The 26,869-nt window shown below is 41.9% G+C and overlaps 1 protein-coding gene across 18 annotated transcripts in view; it reads right to left on the bottom strand.

Moving 5' to 3' along the window:
* The window catches only part of CTBP1 (C-terminal binding protein 1), a 229,174-nt gene that overhangs the window by 36,283 nt on the left and 166,022 nt on the right, over positions 1–26,869 (bottom strand). For 9 of the 18 annotated variants that reach the window (XM_027455711.3, XM_027455712.3, XM_027455713.3 and 6 more), the window contains one exon: positions 2,216–2,370. In XM_027455711.3, coding sequence (XP_027311512.1) covers positions 2,216–2,370 — 155 coding nt within the window. Of the gene's footprint in view, positions 1–2,215; positions 2,371–5,948; positions 6,166–7,628; positions 7,718–26,869 lie in introns of all 18 variants that reach the window. The other 9 variants (XM_072037860.1, XM_038177824.2, XM_072037856.1 and 6 more) reach the window with 3 other exon arrangements.

The following is a 26,869-nucleotide window of genomic DNA, read 5'->3' as shown; positions in this document are numbered from 1 at the left end:
ACCAGGTTGAAATTTGCATTCTGTTTCAGTAAAATCTTACTCTTTCAAAACTGAATGTCACAAACTAAACAGACTTTGAGATTATTCTATCCCCAACTGCCAACTATAAATATGGCTTTCTATATGACTGTGCAAGTGCATTAAAGAAGTCATGAACTGTAATTTTTCCAACTCTGATTCTAGCCTACAATTCAAGAATAACCTGAGAAGTCTTAACTATGCTGTGAGAAACAACTAATGAACTGAAAAGAAGGTGTTTGGAATGCAGATTTCCTGGTAGGAACATTTTTTTTTTTCTTTTCCACTCTCCTATTCGCATTAGAATTATTTCATATCTAAAAAGTAGCTGAACAAAACAAGTTAGTGACATTCAGTCAGTACTGATGATGCCAAAAGCAACTTCAAAGATCATTCTTGACTAATGTTCTATAGGGGAACAGCATATTCCTATATGGGGAGAGAGGTGAAGGTTAGACAGGAAATCTGTCTGCAGACAGCCACCGAGGAACTACAAGCAGGGCTTCAGGAGAGGGGATTCATCTCTTACGTTTGCCTGAAACATGAGAATCAGCTGTTCTAGCTTGCTGTATCATACAGAATAAAAACCTCTTCAATCTTCTCTTTCAGTGTTGGGGGGGAAAAAAAAAAAAAAAAAAGGAAAAATACAATGGTAGCTCCTAAAAATTTTCAAAGCTTTAACAATGATTTTTTAAATTTTTGTTTTACTGTATAACAATATTTTTCTTAGATAATTACAAGCTGAATAGTTTGTTGGTGAGTTCTCACCAAGAGGATGCTGACGTGAAAGGAACTACAGAAAAAAAGTTTATTCACCTAATGCCAGATGGGAAATTATTGTATCGGTATTATTTGCAAGTGGCTGGCTTTGTAAGAAAGTCAAAGAAAAGATCAAGTCTCCCATTATATACAGACACCAGGCTCTAAAATGTTTAAACAGTGCTACGTAAGAAAATGAAAAGCAAATAAGCAATTACAAGTTAGTGAAAAGGTTCTGAAAACCTGTAACAAGCCTGAGGATTACCATAATTAGCATAGAACGAGTCCAACGATGTATTTGTAGAGAAGCAGGAATATCGGTGCACCTCAGTTCAGCTGACAGAATTCCTTCACAGCTGAAGCGCACTCAGCAGTACACACAAACCACAGGCACTGTTCACAGAAGTGGATTTAGACACTCACCCAACAAGCCTTTAAGTTAATACTTTGATTGTACTTGTCTATCATGGATCTTCACTGGAGAGGAGGAAAATAAATTCCCCTGGAAGAGACCCCTGATTGCCCTCCTCTGCTGTCATATTTATTACAATTTTTTACCTCCACAGAAGCTGGTTTCATCCTTCATCAGGTGAAGGAATACTTGACATTTGAGGCTTACTCTGCCAGCCAACAATAACTTCATCAAATTAATTCTACCTCTGCAGAAATATGGATGTGAAAAGGCTCTATTGCTGCCTGGAGAGCAGCAAAGATTTGGGGTAGATGCTAGGCCTTCATGCTGAAAGAAGTCTCTGAAGAGAAAATTCAGGCCTATGTGCCAGCTGGCATCCTTGGCTATCATCACAAAAAATGGGCATCCCTCTAAGAAAACGAGAAAACCTTTGACAATATTAAGAACAACTGGTTATTTTACACCTGCCCAAATCATAGGTAAGGTGCAAACTTTTGGGATAACACACAGAATGCATTTTTTAATTTCATTTTCTAAATACATTTTTTGTCAGCGTTTGTTCCAAAACTCTTTTCCAGCGTCAATCTGCAGCGCATGCAGCCTTCTAACCCAATCTGCACAATTCCTTGGCTAAGCAGAGAAGTTTGGCTGTGAGAAGAACTTCCAATCTGACACTAATATTTGGCTTTCCAGTTGAAAGCTTAGCAACAGTGTTTCCAAGAAGCATTTCAAAATATCATGTAATAATATAATTTTCCCTGATTTAACTCTCTCCATGAATCTAATTCAGCTGGTAAGCATGTGGACAACATCCAGCCAAAGATATGCTGCACAGAAACATACTTCAACGGATACATTTGTCTTTGTTCATCGTTTATTACCTTAATGATCTGGTGGTCATTTCTAATCAACAATTAACCAAACTGCAGTGCCTAACGCATTTTCATAGCTAACACCGGATCTATTCATTATTTTAGAAAAAGAAGGTATTTTAATAATTATTAAATTACATCTTTGTAATATTACCTTTTCGTGAATTTCTTGTGTAGACTGAGCATCACAAAATGCCACCGTGGCTACATCCTTCAGAATAGGCATTTCTACTGTACAATCCCTGCCATCCAGCAATGCTACCAAAGGGCGTGGGTGCATGGGCCCATTCATGATCGGAGGTCGAATGCCTATGAAGAAACAGAGAAGATGAGTTATTCAAGGGATGTAAATATAACAAAAATACATTATAGCTAGCCTCTTTATTCTGATGGCAGAAAAAGACTTAGAACGAATAAAAACAGCAACAAATTTATGGTAAACAAACACAGACCCCTAAAGAAAATGCAGTGAAGGCTCAGGAGGCTGAACAACAGAAGATGGTCAAAAATGTTAAGGGAATAGCATAGTTTTTTAAACAGACACCCTCATTGCACTATTAAGAAGTGTCTGTGCAATCTTATCCAAGATTCATATTTTGATTGGATTCCACACCTTTGTGAGCTCTAGACAGAGTGAGAACGATCTTGTCCAGGCTTGTAAGAACGTCGCTGATGGAATACCATACGCAATTCAGTAAGGAGTTGAGTATTCAATTTACATATATCACTATGATCTGCTGACACTAAAATTTAACTGAAAAAACCTACAGCAGCAAAAATGTGTATTTACTGAGGATCCACTGTCCAAGTACACAGGCTTAGTGCTAATCTACGTAGGCCTGCTTAAACTCATAAGTTTTACACAATGATTCTGTAAGATTCAAATTAATGCATCATACTTAATCCACAACTGAAAGCTCTCTGACAAAATGTGAGCAAAACGCCCATCCTTAAACCAGCATTGCACTTGGAACATTGTAGAGTGACAAATAAACACGTTAAACGTGTGGGGGAGAGAAAAATCAGTTCAAAGTGCAGCCTTAATTTATATCCTCTTTATGGCGTCTTAAAATGAAAAGTAATCCTTACAGCAGGATATTCAGAGAGCATCTTTTTACTGTATAGATGCTATAAATATACAAAAGTACTCAAGGGAATAATATTAAACCATTACATTTACACAAAAGTAGTTAAGCGTGGGTGGAAAAAAGGGACTTCCTGAAGAGATAAAGAAAAATGAAAACAAGAATACAGTACATGATTTTTAGTCTTTCAAAACAAGTAGTTTTAAACACTGCAGAGTGAAGCAGGCTAGATATTTCTTGTATGCAAATGTCAACAACATACATTTGCTGCAGTGTGAATTTTTAAATTTTGCTTATTGCTTGGCAATACGAATTAGCCCAATATGAATGCAGAAGGACTGAGGTTCCCCAGCTACCTCCTATTAGAAATCCCTGCATCTGAAGCCTCAGACTGCATCACAAAGCAAGCCCTGAAAGACTCATCTGCATTGTAAGTGGATGGAAAATTAGTAGAGTCCCAGTTCTGCATACAAGATACCCAGTGAAGGAAAACAGCTGTTGGGAAAAGGGATTTTCACAAGTCAACAGAAGTAGTACATTACTTCCCTGCTGGGGCCAAGCCCAAATCTAGTGCTGAAGGAGCTGCACCAAGGAGATCATTACCTTCAGCCTCAATTACCTGTCTAGCCTGCACCCATAAATTTCTTGTGTGCCCCTACCCAATGCAGTAAGGCTCGGGCTAGGGCTTCCTGACATCTGGCATTTAAGTTCTTTACCTCTTCAAATGGTTTTTAGACTTGAAGACAGCTCAACAAGGGTCACTGGAATTTTTCCTACGTGCATGCACTTGCAGCTAGTGCCCTACCTGGGAAACTTATAAAAAAGGCAGCTGGCTTTAATTTAACTGTAACTGCATAATACTTAATTGCTTATTCAGCAGCAAAAGGATCTTTCAGACTGAAGGCAGACAGACAACAGATCCTCACCAATCCTTCTGCATTTGATCACTGAACTACATTTGGTTCTTTTTCATTCTAGTCTTAATGTCTTTCAACAACTGATTATGCCAACAGGAGTGCACCTGCAGCATTCTCACCATAGCAGACAGGCATTCAGATGTGAAAGTATTCACCAGCAAAGTTTTCCATGGGTACAACACTCATGGCAAATATTCTGCGTTACAAATCCATCGATTCTAGTGCACAGAAAAATCTCACCAATTATTTCTAAACCAGCACTTCCAACCACCAAAATGAAATGGGATCATTTTTAATATCATTTTCAGAAATCCTGCATCTTGCTAACTTACTGCTTGTTGTTACGCATCTGAACCAGAAGTGGCCACATAACCTTCATACAGTCGTTTTTAATAAACTAACCACACACTAATAATGTGGCACAGGACAAACACAGCACGAATACACAATGCAAATGCTACATAGTTATCCCAAGAATAATTACTATCTTTTAATGGGAACTTAATTATAAAACCCCGTATTAAATTTACTTTGAAACACCCTAAAGTAAAGCATGTTACAGACTTGTTCATGTTTCTTTCAAAATAGTGTATGTAATAGCATTAATAAAATGCAATTATGTTTTGAAACATAAATGTAAAAATGACATTGCAAGCCCTGTTCATATTGAATATAATAACTGTGCTTGTTTTACAAGCGAGGTGTTATGGTCAGCTTCTTAACTGTCAGTCCGGCAAAGCCAGGATTTCAATGACAAGTCTGAATCCAAGCTCAAGTAAATAAGAGAAAACGTATAGAACTTTGATCCTAAAGCTGTTGAAGATGGAGGAAGAACATGACATAGTTCATTTCCCCCAGAGCTACAGCAGAAGCATCTCTGTCAACAGAGGAGTGCACACAGTCCAAAGAGATAACAAGATTAAAAGCTGTCCCCTTCAAGAATCACTCTTCCATCTATCTAGAACTCTCTCAGAAAAATACAGTACCACAGAACAAACACAGCTCTTTAAAAGTAACAATTCCTCTAAAATACATAAAGGTGCGGTCTCTTTTTCCCTTAGGCCAGTGTAACCCATTTGAACCAAGGGACTCTTGTCTGATGTTGGTGCTAAGTAGCATGCCAGACCAAGCCCCAAAATATAAGAACTGAAGTCAGAAAAACAAGTGGGAGGGTAACCCTCCCCAGGAGTATCTCAGGCTTGTTAACAGAGTCCCCAGAACTCAAATATACCCAGTGACCTTGACCACAAAAACCCCACAAACCTTTGCTTGCCAAAATCCTCTCTGAACTTCAGCATGGACTTCCTGTTGCACAATCTTTCTGCCTAAATACCGTATCACTAAATCGCAGACAATAACTCAACACTTCAGTAAGCTTACAGTAACTTAATCACAGTGGCAGTCACTATTTAAAGTTTACATTTGCAAAGACACAGTTTCGCTATGAATCAGAACCGTTTGAACGAAAAACTACTTCTTTCACCATTTAGATATGTTCGGCCTGGTTCTTATCTAGAAATGTCACACTGCACCCCGTGCTTGGTTTTGCAGCAGACCCTTGGTGTGGCAGGATAAAGCAATGTGTATTTAACAGCAGTATTTTCCATTCCTGCATTAACAGTAAATCATGCAGCTCAGTGCCAGAGAGGAGTATGACTGTAAACTGGTCAAAAGCAACATTCAGAACCACAAGCACAAAACTCATTTTTTTTTTTAAATAAATAAATAAATAAATTTCACTTAGTTGGCTTATTTAAGTATGGTAGCATTTTATATAACACAGACAATAACAAGCATACCATCCACCCCCACATCCTAGAACCTTTGTTAAGGGAAAACAATCTCAGTTTATCCTAACTTGAGACTTTCAGGAACCCCTACCAACCTGACATTTCTTAATCTGAGCTTGATTTCCAGGGTCATGAATTCGATTTCTCAATGCTTTACAATCTTCAGTATTCTGAGGCAAAATAGCAGCCTGTCATTCGATCCTCATTTCCATGTCTTTAACTTTTCTTGCAGCCTCCTGTAATCTTGAACCAAAGCTTTTAAACTTCTTATCCACTGCAACCTCTGTAGCCTGGATCGTGTTCAAATTTTTACTAAAAAATTAAACACAAACAATACATTAAAACAACATTAAGGGTCTGACTTGTGCTCACAGAAGCCAGGAAACTCAAAGTCAAAGCTTCTCACTGCATCTGCACCCTTCCCCATTTGGCTGCTGGTTTTCCACCACACCTGCTGTGCTGCCACCGGCCATTAACATACCAGGGACTGTTAGGACACACACAGCACCAGAGCAGGACAAGCAGGTGCATTGTAAAGAGACGTACCTGGACCAGTCGGCACCACTCATGCGGCAAAGCTTTTGCCTAGGTGAGCAGGGATGCGAGGAGAGCATGTGATCTCCCGTAGCACCGTGCTGAGAGCCAAGCACCGGAGCGACTACCGAGGATGGAGTGAGAAGCCTTTACTCTGAACGTGGTGGTTGGCTGGGTAGAAGTCAGGCCCTTAAGGTTATCTAAATGTATTTAAGGAAAGCAAAGGCTACCCTCAAAGGGTTATCCCCAAAGGTTAGCCTTAAGGTATGCTCAATCCAGCTATGAGTGGGTTTGGGTTTTTTTCTCCTCACTATGGAAATAATCTGGTGGTGAAGCTCTTGCCCCAGTAGCAGCTCCCGTGTCAGTGACTGCTGGAATTTTTCTAAAATAATACCACGTGTAGGGTGCATGCAGACAGAGCAGTCACAGCGTGGTGCACAGCTGTTATGGACGGACGGCAGAAGTGCCTTTTGAGAGCTACAATTTGGACTAGCTGCTCTACGAAACAGCATCTAAACCCTTTTCTGGTCCAGTCTTTACGAAAAAAGCTTGAAAAATTCAAACAGCAGCTTTCAACCGTGTGCTCGATCGATCAGAGGTCAGCCCAGCGCTCGCAAACCAGAGGATCGGCGAACTTATCCCTCAGCTCTTGTAACCAAAACCTGAGGGGGAGGCTCGCCAACTACCGCCTCCACACCTCTGCCTGTGTGGTGACTTACGAATTATCAGCCCAGCCTTAGCCCTAAATGTCATTTTTTTGTTGTTAAATACTTGAAAGAAAACAAAGACCTACCCAAGCGTGGTGGTTTCCTCCCCCTCCTGAGGCCTACCTGCCCCTCCTGAAACAAAGGCGCACCTCAGCGCGCCGAGCTGCCAGGGCACAGCGGCTTTGGACGCCACTGGAGGGTAGGAGAGCTCGCCCTGACATATTCTGGGCCCTTTTAGCTTGTTTTAAGCCTTTCCCAAAACAGCCATTTATGTCAGGGGCCGACAGTAATTAAAGTGATCAGGCCGCACAACAGAGATCTCAAAGCAGTCTGTCAGCGTTCGCTGACATGAGAAAACATACCAAACACAACAAGATAAGCTATTAAGAGTAAAGAGGATTAGCAATGTCATTTTCACATTTTTCTGCTGCTGATTAACATGACATCATTAGGACCACGACTGTCTCTCACATAAGGCATACACGTTATAAGTAAAGGACATTGTCAGGTTTGTAGGCCCAAAGTTTGACCTACCTTTCATTTTCTTAAATCTGTTTGCAAAGTCCATGTAATTCTTTAAATGTGTTGTTCTTTTTTCAAAACAAATGCTTCAATTCTTTTTTCTGAAAAATACATCAATGCCAAAAAGCACAACACTTATCAGTAACCCTATAATGACAAACCAATAGTACATGAAATGGAGGACAGCAGCCTTGGGAAGGGGACTTTACATTTTCACGTTTCTGAGGATCCTCACAAGTGCAAGGATTAAATAAGCAGGAAAACTCCCTTGACAATGTCCTTTTCAAAGATTTTTCCCTACAAAACTTCCCTTACACACAGTAAAAACATCAAAGGGATTTCGGTTTTTAAACAAAATGCGAACTGCTGAAAAATCTGATCTATATTTACAAAAACAAGACCCTAAAATGACAGGTTGGACATTCAACTAATTTACAATCTTGCACACGTAACACAAGACTAATCCCCTCTGGCATTTACCTTCGCTTTATATTCTTACCTAGGCTGTAAATGTAGTCAGAGCTGTCACTTATTTACCAGAAGTCCTCCAAAAAAATACCATGTTTTTTAAAAATAAATGTTAATATTAATTCCATAAAGAACAAGTTGTCAAAACAAACAAAAAATATCCCTCTCAGAACATGAACACAGAAGCTGTTATGAATTAGATTTGCCAAAATGCACTATTAAAATTCCCAGAAACGCCATACTTAAAAAGCATATGTTATGGCTCCTGACACGTAATGCATTTTTAAATTTTGGACTTTGTTTTGGTAGGCTCATTCCTGTGTGTGCTGTGACCTCAGGTGACATTTAGATTCGAGGTAGAACAAAACTAAAAAGCAATCAAGTAGAAATAAACTTTGAAATGAAATGCAGGTGCACGGATCAGTGAAATAGATGCAAGAGGGGAGGGGAAAAAAAAGTGTTTACCAGCATGTAAATATGCTGAATATGCAAAACAAATGTCCCGATTCCACCAGAATCAGATCCAGCATCTTTTGGCATTGCCTTCAGCAAAAGCAGGTTGTCATCTCCCATGACTTGGGATGTGGGATTAAGACTTTGGGTATGGGGTAAATAAGGAACAGCACCAACAAGCAGAGCATACAAAAAAGTGGTAGCTAGCCTTGCAAGCCTCAATTTCTTAATAGATGACTTTTCGTCTTTTCTCATTAAAGGTTTCTAACTATGCTTCTTAAGATTGTGGGAACCTGCTGTAAATCTTATTAATGGGAACAATCCCAAGCTGATTTTCAAAGGAACAAGATTTGGACTTTGTAGTATACATGTAAGAGAAAACTAAGCATTAGCTTCACTTAAAGCACATGTGCAGTCTCTGCTTAAGTCTACAGGGCTTGGAAGTAAATGCTAAGCACCCTGAAAAAGTACAGATGATGAATATTATGGCACTCTGTGCTTTTTTATTTACCTAAACCCAGTAAAAACAAGCCATCTTCCTTCTTTTCTTTTTAATTTGCAAGAGACCAAGAAAAATAGAAGTGGTTTCCGGCGCTGTGCTGACCCAATGATGTGCACAGCAGTCACACCCACGTATATCCTCTTGCTAATTGCAAAGACTGAAATACACCCAGCCGCTCTCTGGGACACTCGCTGCTCTTTCCCTTACACAAAATACATAAGCAACAGCACTGCTATCTCTAATTACCACCCTCGTCCACAGACTTCCACGGTAGAGACTTATGAATGCATCACATCATTATTTTACCACTTGTGAGGAATCAGCATGGGTATCCCAAGAAGATTTCTACAGCATCCAGTACAAACCCCTAAGCAGAGAATATTTCCATGCCACCAGCTTATTTGATCTTCCCTTTTAATATTATCTGAAGAAAATAAGCCAGTGATTTCTGTTTATAAAATGTCACATTTCCCTGCTGTTCCTGGAACCTGGAGTCATGATTTCTCATTACTCCTCCACAGTGACACAAAAAAATAAATGTGTCATTCTCAGATATTAGGCTGATAACTTTGTGGATGAGCATTTCTGTTGTGTCTTTTTTATTAGTGTTCCCTAACCTGTCTTTATTAAACACCTAGTAATTCTACTCTTATTTGTCGGATACCTGGCAGCATGTACATGAAATCCTAAATGCTTGTCAGGGTACATACACACATGTCCCACATGACAGATTTTGAAAGCCAGTGATCAGAAATAAAGTTCTGTTAAGGGGAAATAAAATCATCTGGCATCACTTTCTACTAATTACACATGTACTTCAAACATCCAGGTGAAAACTGGAAGTATTGCACATCTGTCAAAAAATTACTCAACGTATTCAGGAGCAGGCTGTAATGATATGCCTAATCTTCACCAATACTTTTCAAAAGAGGAACAAAACCAATATGAATCACACCTATTTAATGTCAAACGAACAAGCAATAATAACATAATGAGTTGCTGTAAAATGTTTTAATTGTCTAACAAGGTTTAAAAAGCAAAAGCAAATGACAATATTCAGTAACTACTACATCAAGTACTAAAATAAGAAAGCACAAGTGTCAGCAATAAAACACACAGAAGAAAGAACATCGCAGAAGCCCCATTTTCAAGTAACAGATGCATGAAAGCAAGCCCCAGAGAAAGGCAAAAACATTTTAAAGGACAGTTGAAAGGTCTGCTTCAAGTATTTTTAGCTGCAGTAAGTAACAAGAAAAGGAAGAAGGACGGGAAAAAAAAAAATCAGCGATGGTGGAACTGCCCTGAGTACACTCCCATCAGTCCCAGCTGCAGAGAGCTCCTGGCTACGGCTGCCAAATTTGTTCCTGTAACTCCAGTTTTGAGATGGCTGCGAAGTGCCCCTGCCTGCAGGCTGTGCCTGAGGCCAAAGCTATTTGGGAACCAGCAGAAGCCCCCTGTGACATGCACAAGGTGGGAATCGGCACACTTCAGCCCTCACTTTTGCCCACACCAGGTTCCAGGCATTGATTTCCCCTTACTGGCGAGGCCAAATCCCCAAAATAGAGAAGCGAATGCATGAATCAAGCCTGCACTGGAGGCATCGCTGCAGCACACCTGGGCACAGAGCTGCTGCCACCTTGGAGCGGCCACCAAAGAGGCTGGGGGGAGCAGCCACCCACCCTCATACACCCAAGCTTTTAGTTTAAAATACAATGGAACTTACATTTCAGCCCATAAACTTTATAGGTTGGTGGGTGTGACTTGAAAAAAAAAAAAAAAAAAAAAGGCAAGAGAACTCCTGCTGACAGGAACTGGAAAAACAATCTGTTTCAACTATTGTAATAGGAGCAGCATGATTAACTCCCCGAGCCATTCCAGTAACAATACGGACCATGCCAAGACTTACTGAAACACTTTCCACAGAAGGACGCAGTCCTGGAGATTTTGAGGACAATGCATCGGATACAGAGCACAAGCCCGGAGGGGCTGGCACAACGGGGCTGCATGGCCACGTGAAGCGCGATCCATCAGCAGCCCTTAGCCTAGCTCCTTCACCCATGTGTTCAATATAAAGGGAGCAATGCTTTTATTTCTTACTTTGTCATCTTATCAGGATCAGCATCGTGGCCATGAATTGCATAAAAGCTGAGCAGCCACATAACGTTAATTTACAACGTAATACACTCAAGGAGCTGCTCTTGATTCGCCTGTAAAATATTATGTATTTGAACTAGGAAGAAATATAAAAGACTTTTTTCCCCCTCTCCTCCTAAAATGTTGCTCTTACAGTAAGCTGTATTATTACAGCAGGTTTGGATTTGTTTTAAACCACCACCTGAGCTGTAAGTATGCTTGGGGAAAAAAAATACCATCTAGTAGCGCTATCAATACAGCTGCTTTCGGAGCATTAATTTCACATGATGTTTGAGCGGCGCTGCCAATAATGTACTACAAAATACGACAGACTATGTTCAGAAGTTATAATGGCGACTCTTTGTGCTTTTCTCTTATTTTAGATGTTGCACAGGATGCTGTCTCCGAGAAAGAAACCCAATAACCCAAGCAAAGCCAACATCAAAGGCTTCCTTTATTCCGATCCCAAACACTGTAAGCAATTTCTCTAACAGCACACCTGTACTTTGACCAAGAACGTTAAACTATTACCCGGGGCACTCCTTATTTTCCTTATCAAAAAGGATGAAGATAAGCAAGTGTGGGGCCTTGGATAATCAAATTAGTTTCACAAGGTTTAATTTTTTGAGATCAGCGCAACACATTCCACTGATACTAAAAATAACAGTACTGAAGTATTCTGCCTCTGGAGCACAGTTCTCCATTTACTTTGTAAGGTTTTTTTATTTGTATTGTTAGGAAAGCATCTAATGCTCTTCACTTTCAGCTGAAAATCATGGTGCTATTATTGTTAGCTATCTCAGAGTGACAAAAACACTACAATTCTCTTGGGTAGGGATGCAAAGAGGGGAGGGGAGCTAGGAACTTTCCTTAAGATTTACAGCTAAAATTCTCCAAAGCCTGCGCTATACATACGTACATATATTTAAGACCAGTGTAATTAAAAATGGGGAATTCAACACAGCATTATGGTTTCTGGTAAATGAGGCTAACACGCTCTTTCCTCAGTTACACTCCCTTGTGTTTTCCTGAAAGCCAAAGCAACCCTGACAAACACTCAACCAGTGCAAAGGGCTCCTTAAAGCTCTTCTTAATTTCTCCCCCTTTTTGGTTCCTCCCACAGCCACTGACCTCTGCCATTCTCCATCGATATTAAGCAAATGGCTGATGAGGGCTGCAAGCTGGAGAGCCCTTCTATCGTTAAAATGGGAAAAGGAGAAGGTCTACAGCATGATGAAACCAAAGTCTTGCACCTACCTCCCATCCAGGGTACGCGGGACCCTAACCCATTATAACCAAACTGACCTTGAATACAGCGGATTTTCTAAAAAAGATGTTCATTTTGAAGGTAAGCAAACAGGATGTATGAAAATGACAAGCTCCCTGAGAACGGGCCAGTAACAACAGCCAAAGTGCCAAATAAAACAGGCAGTTTAAGGCAAAGGCTGGGTTTATATTATCGTGTTACATTTAATCATAATATAATAAAAGCACATGATGTAAGAGAGCTGTTCTACTGAGCTTTTCTTCAAGTAGATTTTGAGTTTCAATTACAAAGGCTTTGGTCCCAATATCACAGTTAAAGCTGTACTGAAAAACACAGTTAAAACTGGGACTTATTCCCATGACTTGATGAGACAAGCAAAATATTTCTTCCCACACATACCACATACTAAAGGGGTTTATAGAAGGTTTTTGAACGCTTTAAGTTATTTCCACTGATCTGGTGAGAAGTCAGAAGTGTTTAAAAATGACCCGTATTTGCATTTTTTCACTAGGCTTTATAACATTTATTTTAGTCTCTGTAGTTTAACCATTTTCAACTTGAAAAGGGTTCATTCACAGGCATAAAAATGCTTTGTCTGCAGATAAAGGCTTCAAATTATCAATTTTTCAGGGCACAAATCATGTCCCATCTCTCTAAATTGCATAAAGCCTTAATCAGTGCTAAAACAGCGGCTCCAAGAAAGTGTTATAAAAGGAATTATCGATTTTATTAAGAGTCACAAGATCTTAAGGCATAAGGGTACCCTTCGTTCGTCACACAGGCAAGATTTCTAAACAGGTCATCTTTCCTACCGTGCATTCTTGGTGTGATCTAGCACTGTATTTTGGAAACGAGTTCACAATTACCTTTCCTAGCAAACAGCGTCAAGATGTCAGTTTGCAGTTTTATTCTTGCCTTCTCCATCTATGCCTGATCTTAAAAAAATCAACTTGTGATAGCGCCCGTGTCCCCCAGCCTGCAGGCAGAGACATTTAGGAAGCCTGCCCACGGCGCACATGTGCGTCACCCAAATGTCATCTCCCCCTCTCACTCCGACAGCCTCAGAGTTGTGCAGCACGGCAGTTTGTGAGAAATGGACAGTTACCAAAAGGGACCACAGCGACTTCCTTTCAAAACAAAAGAGAGAGTGACAACAGATCGAGAAGCAAGCTAAGTGGAGACTAGACCAATGTATTAGACTCGAGGAAGAATTTCCAAAATCAGGCAGCCTGTTCTGTGCCATTTCTATGTACTCTGAAAGCAAAAACAGGAGGAATGTCAGCAGCACGGCAAACAGTGCCGTGCTGGACAGCTTGCATGGGCATCACGTTTCTAAAAGCACTCCAGCACAGGAAATGCTCAAATCACTTTGAATTTTATCATCCAAAGACAAAGGATCACCAACTTCACGCAAATACCTAAGTCTATTTTGAAACTGCTTCTGGTGCTTGAAAAATGAACGCAGCAAAGATGCTGGAAATCAAAGTCTAACTGCTTCCTGCTGCCTGTAATTCCTGAAAAAAACAGAAGGAAATTATAACTTTTTGCTTGCCAGCTGCAAAATAGTTATCTGATAACCCCAGAAATCAAGAGCTTGAGACTATTTTCTAAAATGTGGCTAGAAAACACAAATCCTTGTTCCTGAGACTAAGAAACAACAGCAGAACAGGCAGGTCTTCGCAAGAGACCAATTTTTCCTTATTTTCTGGATGTAAAGCAAACCAAATTAGAGCAGGTGTATCACTGCAAAAGTACCAAAATGAGAAGTTACTACTTCTGCTCCCTATCTTTGGTTACTGCCACTTTTTATTTTTGTTTTTATTTGTGTTTATTAGGTACTTTGATAGCATACTTGCTATTTCACCAGAGTGAATTCAGAGGAAATTTCAACTCTCATGGTATTTTCCTCAGAGACTTTATTCCAAAAGATCAATCTTTTCTTTCCTTCTGTCCCTTCTGGGTCAGGACTGTCATCCCGGTTAGGAAGAAGGGAAATGAGTGCTGAGAATAGCAGATGAAATCTGGAAAATAACTTGCAGTGAAAAGCCAACATCCACAGGCACCCCGGACAAGGATCATTTATCAGGTCTGAACCTCACAGCACATAAAATATATGGTAGCTACAAGGGGTGGACGAGCTGGTGCTGCTCGGAGAGCTAAATGCTTTAAGAGGCAACTCCACCTGTATGCACTTGCAATTAGTTTTTGGAAAAATAATTAATTAGCATCATTATTTCTTACACAGGTTACATCACTGTAATATCTTGTAAAATGTGTCCCTCTGGAGCTTTTCTGAGCTGCTACTCCGAGTAAGAGTACCAATGCCATTCGGGCTTCCTAGAAGTATTTTCATCAGGAATTTGCTTGCCAACAACTCCTGAATGTTAGTGACTGTGAAATTACCTGGCATGCAAGTTGCAACATAGCAACTTGTTAACAAAATGCCATGAAACCCCCTTAATGCATTATTCCCTCGCAGACAACCGACTTTGGAGTAGGCATCGTACAAAGTTAGAAGACAAGGATCTCCCAGCAGCCAAATGGCTCGTACGATGAATGGAAATACTGAAAACTGCACAGCTAATGAAAGACAAAGTCATTTTTTCCTCAAAGAATACAAACCTTTTTCCGGTTACAGTTTGACACCTATGTTTTGACACCTTTCTTTCCATACTTGCTCTGTAAGTATTTCCCCAAACACCTAGATAAAATACTCAAATTAAGCCGGCCTATTTATTTTTTAATGCCTGTTAATCAAACAAGAGCTGCGGTAACAACTTATGTCAGAAATGCTTAAGGGACAACACAGTCAGTATTTTAATTCTCTGGGAGGTCTGTGAAACACCTACAGAAGCCTATGGGAGTGTTCCCCAGCAGAAGGGGAACTGATTTCAATGAGGACAGCATCCAACCTGTCCATAAACAAACACAGACAAACCTTCTCTTCCCACTGTTGTATAAAGCTGGGATCAAGCGACAGCAAGCGTACTCGATGTACTAGCTCTGTCCTGAAATCTGGGGGCATCTAACCCCAAACCGCACAACTGGCAGCTGCTACGTGAGCTTACGTCTTCTGTCGGGCAGAACCAAGAGCTTGGAGAGCTGCAGGAGAACAACCAAGGACAAAGGAACAAGGACAGCCGCTTGGACAAACAACTGAGAACACAGAAAGAAGCTAAGCCGAGTACTGAAAAAAATGAGTTGCAGAGAGAAAATAGGTGATCAGTCAAACCCAGAAGAAAAAAAAAAAAAAAAGTATTTCTGCATGGCAATTAAGCCGATGAATGGCGTATTTCTTCCCCACTGTGGTTCTCTCTGCTGCCTTTCCCGGATCAGGAGTGCCATCAGGCTCTTCAGGGGAGGACAGGAACCAAAAAAGAGCAGTTTACAACAGCCGGGGAAGAAGGACATCCTGTCTCCAGTCACTCTGACAAGTACACCGAGATGCTGAGAGGGTGGGACACGTTTATTTTTTGCTCTTAACAAGATCTATTTGTTTATCAGAGAGAATGGAGTAGAAGGGGGGTGGGAAAGCGGGGAGAGAAATGGGTTTATTCTGTGCCTGTGATGAGATGCTGTCACACAGGAAGCGGCACAGCCTAACTTCTTTCACAGCTGCATCGGGGTTAGTGAAAATCTCATCTGTAAACTGCCAAGAGCGAGACAGAAAGCCCTCACCTCCTGTACTGAAGTCTTTCTGTAAAGAAAACAGTATGCGAAACAGTTAAGAGCATTATCGATTGAATTTGTTTGTTCTGCATGCTCCCTATGAAACAGTTACCGAAACAAAGCGTTGGAAGTTTGGAACGGGATGAAGAAGTAAGAGCCAAAGTAAATTAATTCAAATCTTATTTTTATTCCACATATCCAATCTGTATAAGCTCTTCAGACAACGGTCTTAGCCATTAGAAATTAAAATGAGGTTCAACCTGATCCTAAAGAAGTTGAAAGCTACTACCCTGAGAGCAGACAATCTGCACCTGCTTATAATATGTCTTAAATGAGGTATTTAGTTACCTATACTTAAAATAGTACCTAATCCAACAGTTTCAGATTTCTGTAAATGTGAACACACGCCGATAGTCCAGCTATTCTTCATTATGGAGATGTGTGACAGTGCAACTTGCTTTTCCCCAAGCAGCAGGCACTGAAGCCTCCCGTCACCACTGCAGCTGTGAGCAGAGAAGAGCCTACAAACTCACTTCTGCCCATACTGAGGTATTCCAGAAACCGCAAACCCCACTAACTCAAGTCACAGAACAGCAAAAAGTATTCCTCCATTTTCTTCACTACTGATCAAAGCAAACCGCTAACTTCTCTTCAAGCGAAACTCAGCAAACCCCTCTAAGAAAACAGGGCTCTTCAGAAATCAAAAGAGGAAGAGTAATGAAAGTAAGGTTCATGAAAAAAAAAGACTTTGAGTTTGTGAAAAGTGTTATAAGCTTTCTGGTTTTAAAGTACGATTTGGTGTTAGTCTTTGCTTCACTGTACTGTCAAGCTATCTATATAGAAATTATTTTTATACCAAGTATTGCCGTGTTAATATGGTGTACGTGAAGCAGCAGAGTACTTTGTTTTTTTCCACTTTAAAAAAAGTACATTTTTCCCCTTAAGACAGAAAGAAAGATAATTTATGTTGCGTCGGAAAGCATGCAAGTATTAATGATGGGGAATGATGAAGAACATAAATGGTTTCCATTTTCACATTCAAAAACAAGTACCTGCAAATTAATGCTAAAAGCAACTGGCCTATAAAGCAGCCATGTTTCCATGCCAACTGATCACAGAAATACATATAATTCAACAAAAAAAAAAATGAATAACCTACAAAACAAGAAAATAAAAAGAAAGCAGAAGTGCTGGAAATCAAGATCCTGACCATACCCAACTATTTTACAAGAATAGCAAGGAACACAACAAAGGATGCAATTTAAGACATGAATGGTATACAGCTAATGGCACTTCATCATTACAATACTTCTAAAAGCTGTCATTCTCTAGTCAACAAGAAAAACAGGATACAGAACACCTCTATTAAGAAGGAGGGAACACTCGCACAATAGTAGCAATTCTTACGGAGGTTTCACAGTTGGTAGACATGAAAGCGCAAGTTACTATTCAGTGCACATCTTTCATTAGGATTTTATTTTTTGTCTTCGTCTAAGGTCTCGCTTTTTGTTCCCTATTCACACCGAGTTGCACTGGGGTTCTGCAATCAGGCAGCAGAGCTGCTTGCAGGGTAAGGCAGCCCACTGCTCGAGGGTTAGCTGCAAAACCGAGGGCACTGGGAACGGGCAGATACTCATCTGCACCCCAGCCGCTCACACACTGATGTGAACACACATATCTGACGTAATTAATACGTTTTACGTGTATGGAGGAGTTTGGCTTCTGAGATGATAAAAGGATGCTACCACTTTGTGCTACAGCAAAAAAAAAAAAAGTTTGAAGTTTGTGCTGAAAATTAGGGAACACGTAGTCCACACATACATATACGTGTGTTTGTGGAATAACCAGGCTTACTTTATGCAAGAAGGCAAGGAAATGTTAAATAGAAAAGAATGCTATATATCTAAATATAGCCAGTTCCAAGATACTCGCATTTATGTCCAATAAAACCAGCAGTTCAAGTATTTGTTCTTTACAATGTAGAGAGAAAAATAATCTCCTGCTAACAGGTCCATAAAACCTGTGCTCTAAATGAATACAAATTGAAGACAGGACAATAGATTTCTGTTTCCTAATACGCCTGTATTTTAACCAAGTAAGCAACAGTGCTTTTCTTCCTACTTAGTTTCTGAAGACATATTAAGAGGCATTAGAGGTTTAAAACTGATGAAAAATTGTGGTCACAGATCTGAGAGTTGGAAATCCCACCGGGAATACATCTTAGTGCACTTGTATTGTACTGTTTTGCTGTATTTTGAATAAGAGAACAGAAGGTTACAAGTGCTCATACTGATCCCAGTGATTCCATAATTATGTGACCGTACGGACGACACGACAACGGGTCTACACACTGCATGGAAAAATGGAAAATCTACATATAATGAACTTTACAGTCATTTACTAGCTTCAGTGAACATAGGGACCTTGGGGACATCAGTGAATGAAGGGGAATAATTACATGGCCTTGTCGCAACCTATCCAGAAAGCACAGAAGATCGAGTTTCACCGGTGACTTTCTTCTTTTGTCAATTCAGAACTCAGCAAAAACTGAACTTTTAGATGTGACACTCACTTGCTACCCTTTTAAACAAGCATCAGTAATAAAAAACCTTCAATTTTCTAGGAAAATAGCCTTTCAAAGGCAAAAAGGCATTATTGTAGAAAAGGATCAAGCTGAAAAGATCTTAAATTACTAAGATGATTTCTAATAAGAACGTTTATACGACAGCCCAAGAAAGCTATAGACATTTAGCAGCTCCAAAATTCTCCACGTTTCTGATTCCCTTTCCCCAAACTGTCCCTAGATGGCCACAGCTAACCCACCCAGCCTAACTACAGTTTTTGCAGTAGCTCAAAAATAATCATTCAGCTGGGTGGAAAGGCCGCTATTCCTGCACAGCTCTTCAGGAGTACGCTATTACTTTGAGGCACTGCTATTTAGGAATCAAAAAGAAAATTGCACAAATACTTAAAGCATTGAATATTCTTAGTAGATCAAACTACGTATGCAAAGTTACGCACTTTGCAGTATTTTTTGCAGTACATAAACTGCTTAGCGACTCTGGAAGTTCAAAGATGTGAATTCTGACAAGCAAAAAATGTATTTATAAAATCTGATGAGGCTTTAAGATTATAAAAGTTACCAACGCTCGAAGCAGTAGCAGTGACTGCAAGCTGGGAGCCAGCCAGAGCTGCCAGCTGCACGCCCAGCTCCTCGCCAGTTCCTTCTCAAGGACCAGGGGTGCCCAAAGCTGAGCAAGAGGAAAGGGCAGATCTGCTTCTCAGCCACTGTCAGAAAGACACCACTGCTGTACAGGCGCCTCTCTACTGAGCTTCTGAAAGCTTCTGAAAGTTAGTTTTGTACTCACTGCCTCGTTTCACTACCACGTATGAGGTCATCTCTGGATTACGCTGATTTTTCATACAGCGCTGCCTCGGGCAATATCCCAAATGGTAACAGAACAGGACGCCACAGAGCCACGGCATGACCGAGGCTGGCAGGGGCCTCTGGGGCCTTCTGCTCCGAGCCCTGCCCCAGCAGGGCCACACCAAGCAGGGGGCCCTGCCCCACGTCCAGGCAGCTCCTGGAGATCCCCAAGAAGCCCCCCCAAGGCTGTGCCAGGCTCTGGGTTTAGGGACACTGGTGGGACCCCCCCCCAATCTCCTTTCCCCAGCCCTCGGCCTCTCCTCACAGCAGAGGCGCCCCAGGCCCTGCAGCAGCTCGGGGGCCTCCGCCGGGCTCTCCTCAGCAGCTCCCTGTTAAATAACATATTATTTAAATATAAACAGGAAAACAATAATGACATGAAATCGTCAACAAAGCAACAACCGCGAGGGCAAACGGCAAGGCTTCCACGCTCAGCAATAGCCGTGCCACAGCCTTGGCCGGCCCAGTGTTTATCCTGCAAGAACGCTGCCCTGAACTTGCCCATTAGCCCACAGAGAAAAAAAAAAAAAAAGGTATTGTGGGAATGTTAACTTTCACCTGGCTGCCTTCCAGCTGCTGGCAGGAAAAAAAAACTCCCTTTTTTCAAATTTTAGCCAACTGAAGGATACTCCGCATTTTTCACATTTCCCAATGACTCCCAGCTATGTATAAACACAGGCATTGAACGAAATCCATGTAAAATGGGTGCAAAAACGCGACCGGCTACCCTGTGGAAGAATGAATTGAGGGGTCTCCCGTCCAAACCAAACAGTCAGACTCGTATTTCACAAAGCACGACAGCTTTCAAAAAAGCCAGCGCATTTCTAGAATAGCAGAAATGTTTGCCATGCCCGTAAGAGCACTTACTGGATGAGGCGAGCAGGAACTGGAACAGAGCTGTGCTGATCCCAGCAGCACGGAGCCGTGATGCAGACCTGAATGAAGTGATGGTGATGCTGTTTGAGTGACGAAGATGCTGTTTGAAGCCAGTATTCTGTCGTGTAATTAATGAGGGGGCTGCTTATCTCATTTCTGGATGGGCCCCCGTGACTGAAACCGCAGCACAGCTAAGAGCCTGGCACAGCAACAGGGCAGGCTGGGGGAAGACCCCAAAACACGACTTGCGAAAATCCCCTTTCTGTGTCAAACAGCAGGCAGTTCTCTCGCTCTTTTCCATCTGGCACTTCAAGGAGCTGTCTTTACTCAGCAGTCGTCTTGAAGTTTTTAATAGTCACACAACGTGCAAACTCCAACTGAAAGAAATTATCCCTTACTTCTTCTCTTCCAAAGTTCAACTGTTAAGTAAAAATAGCTCGCAGTCATGTCTCTGCTCCAAACCTTCGTATCCCTGCAGGGTTGGGAGTACTGGGTGCTAGCACAAGTGTTTCAGGGCACAGCATAGCTGCAGCCTCAGCACTCAGCAGTGTTTTGCTGCTTTCTTTGCATGCGTGTCCTGTCAAGCTAATTGGCAAAATACAGCTTCCCAATTCAAATATAGATGATGGTTTGGGTACGGGGCTTTTTTTGTTTGTTTGTTTGGTTTTCTTTATTTGAAGAGAAAGAGCTTTCGTAGCGGAAAGTACTTTTTTAATTTGAAAAAGCGAGGCTTTCAATCACAGCAGCTTGTTTTGTACAGAGCTGTGTTCTGTCAAGCCACGGGCTGTCTCTTCCTACATGTACGTGCATTTACTTCAACTCAGGCCACAACTGAAAACACACTGCTTCACCTCCCAAACCCTTTACCTGTAAGTAAGCAAAACACAACATCTACCAAGCACCGACTCAGAGCAGCATTAAGAAGAGAATCGTACTCGAATTTGGTGTTTTCACCAGATCCCAGAGTGCTTTCACAAGTAAGGTCACCAGTTATCTGCATGTAATGCACAGCAGGCTACTCACAAGTGAGAGAAGAGCACCAACACCAGCACGCTTGCTGGCCCTGCTGCCTCTGCTCCCCTCTCTACCAGTCCTCCAGTCAGTAATTTGACCGAATTTCCCCTAAAGTCAACAAGTTCACACTTCATCTTATTCACTACTCACCCAAGATTTTGAGCAATGTTCAACTGCTAAAACTAAAGAGGAAAAAATGAAGTTAAGGAGTTGGAGAAGGCAATTCAGTTCCCATATCGGTTATTAATTTCCTAATATAGGTGCTTCAACTAAGTTCCCTATGTGAAGAGGTACAAATCCCCCCAGGAGCTGTACTCACACTACAGCACGCTCGGACATCAGACCACGAATGCCCAATATACATGTAAGTCATTGCAGAGTACCACCTTCTGATTTAGCCTCCCCGATTCCTCAGCATCCTAATGCAAATGTGAAAGAGTTCAAACAGGCAGGCACTAGCTTAACTAACTTGATTTAAAATTGCACTTAATTAAATGTGAGCAGTTTCCCAGGTATCATAAGGCGTATTCATGGACTGCTTCTTTCACTATGCATTTTTGTGATCAAAGAACCCTTAGATATGACAGGAGGTTATTTACTATTTATAAAAATAATCCCTGTTTAATGTTCTGTTTGAATTAGTCTTCTAATATGAAAACTAATCTTTACTAATTCTCTTTGAAAGTCTGAGAGAGAATTAGATGATTTCTGAGGCCCTTTTTATTCCTGCACAAAAAACACCCTCATTTCAATAGCTGCTAGAATTGCACACTTTGAAAACTTCATCATTTCTATACGATAGTATCCCTAAGACAGGCAAAAAAAAAAACTTAATTTTCTGTTTCTTTTTTTTTCTTTGATTTTATGGTTGTAAGAAAATATTTTCCTTTTAGAACATGAGCACTAATTTTGTCAACAGATCGTTTTCTTGAGCTACAAAGCTCAAAAAGATCACCAAAAAAAAATTAACAGGCTGACAAACAAGTCCAGAGCAACGATCCTAGAAAAGTCATCAAAACAAAGGCAAAATAAAGCAATAGTACACACAGTACTTTAGTTTCTAACATACCAACTCAGTAAAATATGCTGTATTGTAAAATTTATTTATTCACTGAACTAGGAAAAAAAGATTCATGGTCTTGAAGAGCTCTCATAATCATAATTCTTTCATTTGAGAGACAGAACTTGTTCTTCAGCTGCAAGTACTGAGCCAAAGCAATCTCTGGACAACATATAGGGTTATCCTGCAGTAACTTTGGCTCGTTGTATAGGATGCAGCCAGGAGCCTATGGATTTGCAAGCCCCTTCCAGTTCCCCCTTTGATACCAGTTGGAAGTGGAATGACTCCACATCCTGCAGGATCAGAAATCACATTCTGCGAGGAGAGGAAAAGTTGCGCCTGCAACTTTCTGTTCTCCGGATCCCCACTTAAAATCCTCTCTTATTGCTTGCTCTAAGGAGCTCTTTCTCGCTGCTGAATACATAATGCTAGATTTAAATTTTAGATGGCTGCAGGGTGGTCATGAGATAAATACCAAGTGTATTTGTATGCCTCTGTATTTACAGTAAGGAAAGTCATCTGGATTCAAGGATTCAAAACATGAACAAAGACATGGTAAGAGAAAGCCTTGAACAGAGGACTGCCAAATACAAACAACATACACAACTAAACCCGAAAGGCAATAACGCATTGTGAAACCCTTTCAAAACCATACAATACTATGGGAATTAAGTAAACTTAAAACTCCCCTGCAATACTCTCGTCATAGCTAATTTGTGATTTCCTGTACTCTCAGTACTAAGAGCACAATGGAGCCTCTATTGTGAGCCTCCTCCCACAAGCTTTTAAAAAATGCAAGACATTCTTTTTATCTAGACTGGCGTGGCTAAAATACATCCAGCTCCACGCAGATAAAAAAGTTATTTTCTTAGATGTTGCATTTGCTTGCAAAAAAAATAAATAAATAGAAGTCTGCTGCCTCGCTGAGCTGAGGGTGAAGATCACAAAGGAGCAGGGCTTTGGTAGCTACGCTGCTGCCCACCAGACTCCACCATGGCAGATGCAAGAGGCTGCTTTAGTTTTAGGATAAGAAGAGAAGGTCCCACACGAAGAACTGTCTGGAAACTCGACACAATTCATACAGGCAGTGAGGACTCACAGGAGCTGAAAACAAATCAAGCGAAGTTTGACAGAGCCAGTGAGTGAAGTGACTGCAGTATTAACCACAGATCTTGACTGAGGGTGAAGGCAGTTAAGTCTTTTTGGTGCAAATTACTGGAGATAATGGAAATACATGTAGATGCTACTTTTTTCATCTTCAAGCATCCCAAAAGTTCATGTAAACAAGCCTTAATGAACAAGCCCTTCCACGCCAAAACCCTGCAGCAGAAGTGAAAGACAGAAAGCTTGGCACAAGGCAGTGAAAAAAAAAAAAAAGAAAAAAAAAAAAAAGGAGCTCCGCTAGCAGAGGTCTGCTTTTAGCACGCAGGAGAGAACTCGGCGAGGATGTAAAAATCAAACCTAAAATGCTGCGGAGGCTCTGGGCAGCACCTCCAAGCTCTTTCTCACCCCAGAAACTGTACATTATGAGGACGTGGCTAGCCAGTTCCAGGCAGCATGGGAACTCACCCATACAGCACAATTACCGAAGATCCCTTCTCTCAGTAATGCTGATTATACCAACGGGAAAATCAACAGCATGAGAAAGGCTGTGATACACATTAATACTATTCAGCGAAGCACCAGACACGCATTAAGATGGTTGGTAGACCACAAATGTGAAAACGCTCATTACCCGGTTGAAAATAAACAGCTTAACATATCTGCTACAACACATTAAAGAGAAAAAAATATTTAAATATCAGTTTAAGAGTTTGGAGCCTGGCTTGTGGTTATCTCTGCTAAACACTTTTGTGTCCTGCATGACTCTGCAAAGAGTAAAGCTACGTACTCAGCAAGAGACAAGCTGGCTGCAACCATCTAATGAAATTTGACTCATCTGGGAATTCCGACCAAGGGCTCTGCACCAGTTTCTGCTAAGCCACGCGTTTTCTGTAGGAGACTGAGAACGCCGGGCTGCAAATATGGGAGAAAGAGCAGTCATTCTGGATGGTTTGGCTGAAAAATCAGCGCCTCGGTCTGTGAATTCGTATCTGGGTAAAACTCCTGCAGCAGCCAAGAGAAACTTTCTGTTTCTATAAGTTAAAGGCAGTGGGAAGGGAGGGAGTAGGGAGGACAGCCCCCAGCAGCACCTCTGTCGGGGTACATGGATGAGAAGAGCTGGGGGCAGCACTCCAAACCCACAAGCCCCGCTGTGGATCAGCACACTGCTGCCTGCAGCTCCCTTTGGGCTGGATTACCCAACTTCTGACTCAGCCAGGGGCTACGAGGGCAGTCTGCAGAGCAAAAATGTGCACGCAGTGGAAGATGATGACAATACCCTGCAGTGCTGCTCCTCTCCTTGCTGCCTTCTGACTGCCAAGCACACCAGCCAGGTGGGATACAGAAGAACATCTTTCCTTGGTGCAGGCTCCTGCCTCAGGAAAGGAACGCAGGTCAACAGGAACACAGCAGGGAGAGCCTTGGAGAGTCGGATTTGCCATTCCTGCTGTCATCAGAAAGCAGCCGCGAGCTAATCACTACTGATAGCATTTTGGAGGGTAAGAGTGAGGCACAAGCCCTCACGTGGCAGCAGCAACAGCCACCAGCCCAGCTTCTCAGGGCTCTGACACGAACAGAACAGAAAGCAGAACCCTCATCTGCCCTAAACCAGCACCCCTCTCGCCTATGGTTATGCTCGGCTCTGACCACCCGAAGCAGATGGGGGCCCACAACCTTTTTGCAACCTTTTCTGCAGCGTTCAGGCCCACACGTAGCACGCCAGGCTGTCCCCGCGTGGTTTCCCAGCCACAGACACTTCTCATTTCTGCAGGTCACGTCCCAGCTGAGCACTGAAGGTGGCAAAAGCCACGCTTGCTTTAAAGGCAGAGAAATGGTTACGTGTGGATTAACGGCAGGGACCCGACAGATCCTGCTGGGTGCGCCTCGCACTGCTCCTATCATGGGGTGTGCACGGCAAGGCCAGATGCAAGCTGAGAAACAACACTGGGGCTGCTCAGGATGTGTTGATGCACATCCAGAAATGAGGAACTGGGACTGCAGGAGCCTGGAACTGCGGCTCAAGCCCAGTAAGGAGCTCGTCTGCTTCCTTCCTCGCGGTGGGCTGGCATCAGAAACGCCCTGAAGGGATTGAAGGGAGAGGAGGGGGAACTGAGCTCAGGCACAGGGGGCCACAAGGGCCGCGCTCCTTCCATCCCAGCCCTCTGTAACTTTGCTGGTGCTGACACAACTCGCAGACAGTGACTTGGGCACAAGTAAGGGATGTCATGTTTTAATACCGAATGCCTTCACATGGGATGGAAATGAGAGCTTTCTACTAAAAAGCCTCGATTCTACAACCACTCCGAACGACTGCCCCCTGCCCTACCATCTGCTCCTTCTGCTGTCTGTAGAGAAGCCCCGCGGGCCGGCTGCACTGCCAGGTACACGGCAAGGAAATCCCTCCAGAGCCCCCTGAGAACAGGAGGAAAAGATGAAAGTACAGAGATGAGCAATGATCGTCCGAAATGAACACCAAGATGAAACCCACGGCAGCATTAGGAGCGTTTAGTTCAAAGAAGAGAAAAAAATAATAACAATCAAACAATGTCAATTTTCAATTAGGCTGATTAGACACAAACTGGATAATTAGCAAATGGAATAGTAATACAGGAAGCGTAATACGTTTGAGATGAAATGAAAATATTTCACAGAAGTTAATTTATAATCATCTCCCTCAAAAATTAAATTCTTGCTCTACTACAGCAAACATAAGTATGTTCTGTTTTGCACATCAAAAAATAATTAACCTATCCATCTACCACACAGATGTTCCTTCTGGGTGATTTCCTTTTATCGGGCGTTCAGTCATGCCGCGAGGGGTTTGCTCCCTGTCCTTGCTGAGGACTGTCTCAAACTCCTGGAGGAACCCGGCAGCTCTCTGGTCAGCTTCAAAAGCAAAGTTTTTGGGGGTCATTCCAAGCAGCAAACCGAAGCAAACTCGGATGCTCTCACGTTCCCGAAGCGCTGCTGAGCACGTTAATCACTGGGGAAGATGGGCTGAGGATTACCGGGCGCTGGAAGAGATCCGATGGGGACTGCAGCTCAGAGATCCCAGCACGCCCACCATGAGCAGGGGCTGCTGCGCTCCCCTACTCCTCCCGGAGAAACAGAGGGAGGGAGCAGCGGGTTACGGTTCTGGAAATGGGAAGTTTACATTTCTCTCTAATCAATGTTTGCTGTCTTTTCCTCCTAATCAATACAAAGGTTCAAATGAAGCGTCATCTTTGCTCCTATGGCAGCGGGGGAGAAAGAAATCCAAAAACACAGCTGGGAGCTTCCATCT

This window comes from Anas platyrhynchos, chromosome 4, assembly GCF_047663525.1.
Source record: "Anas platyrhynchos isolate ZD024472 breed Pekin duck chromosome 4, IASCAAS_PekinDuck_T2T, whole genome shotgun sequence".
In the NCBI taxonomy this organism is placed as follows: Eukaryota; Metazoa; Chordata; class Aves; order Anseriformes; family Anatidae; genus Anas; species Anas platyrhynchos.
This window is presented reverse-complemented; position numbering and strand designations above follow the sequence as displayed.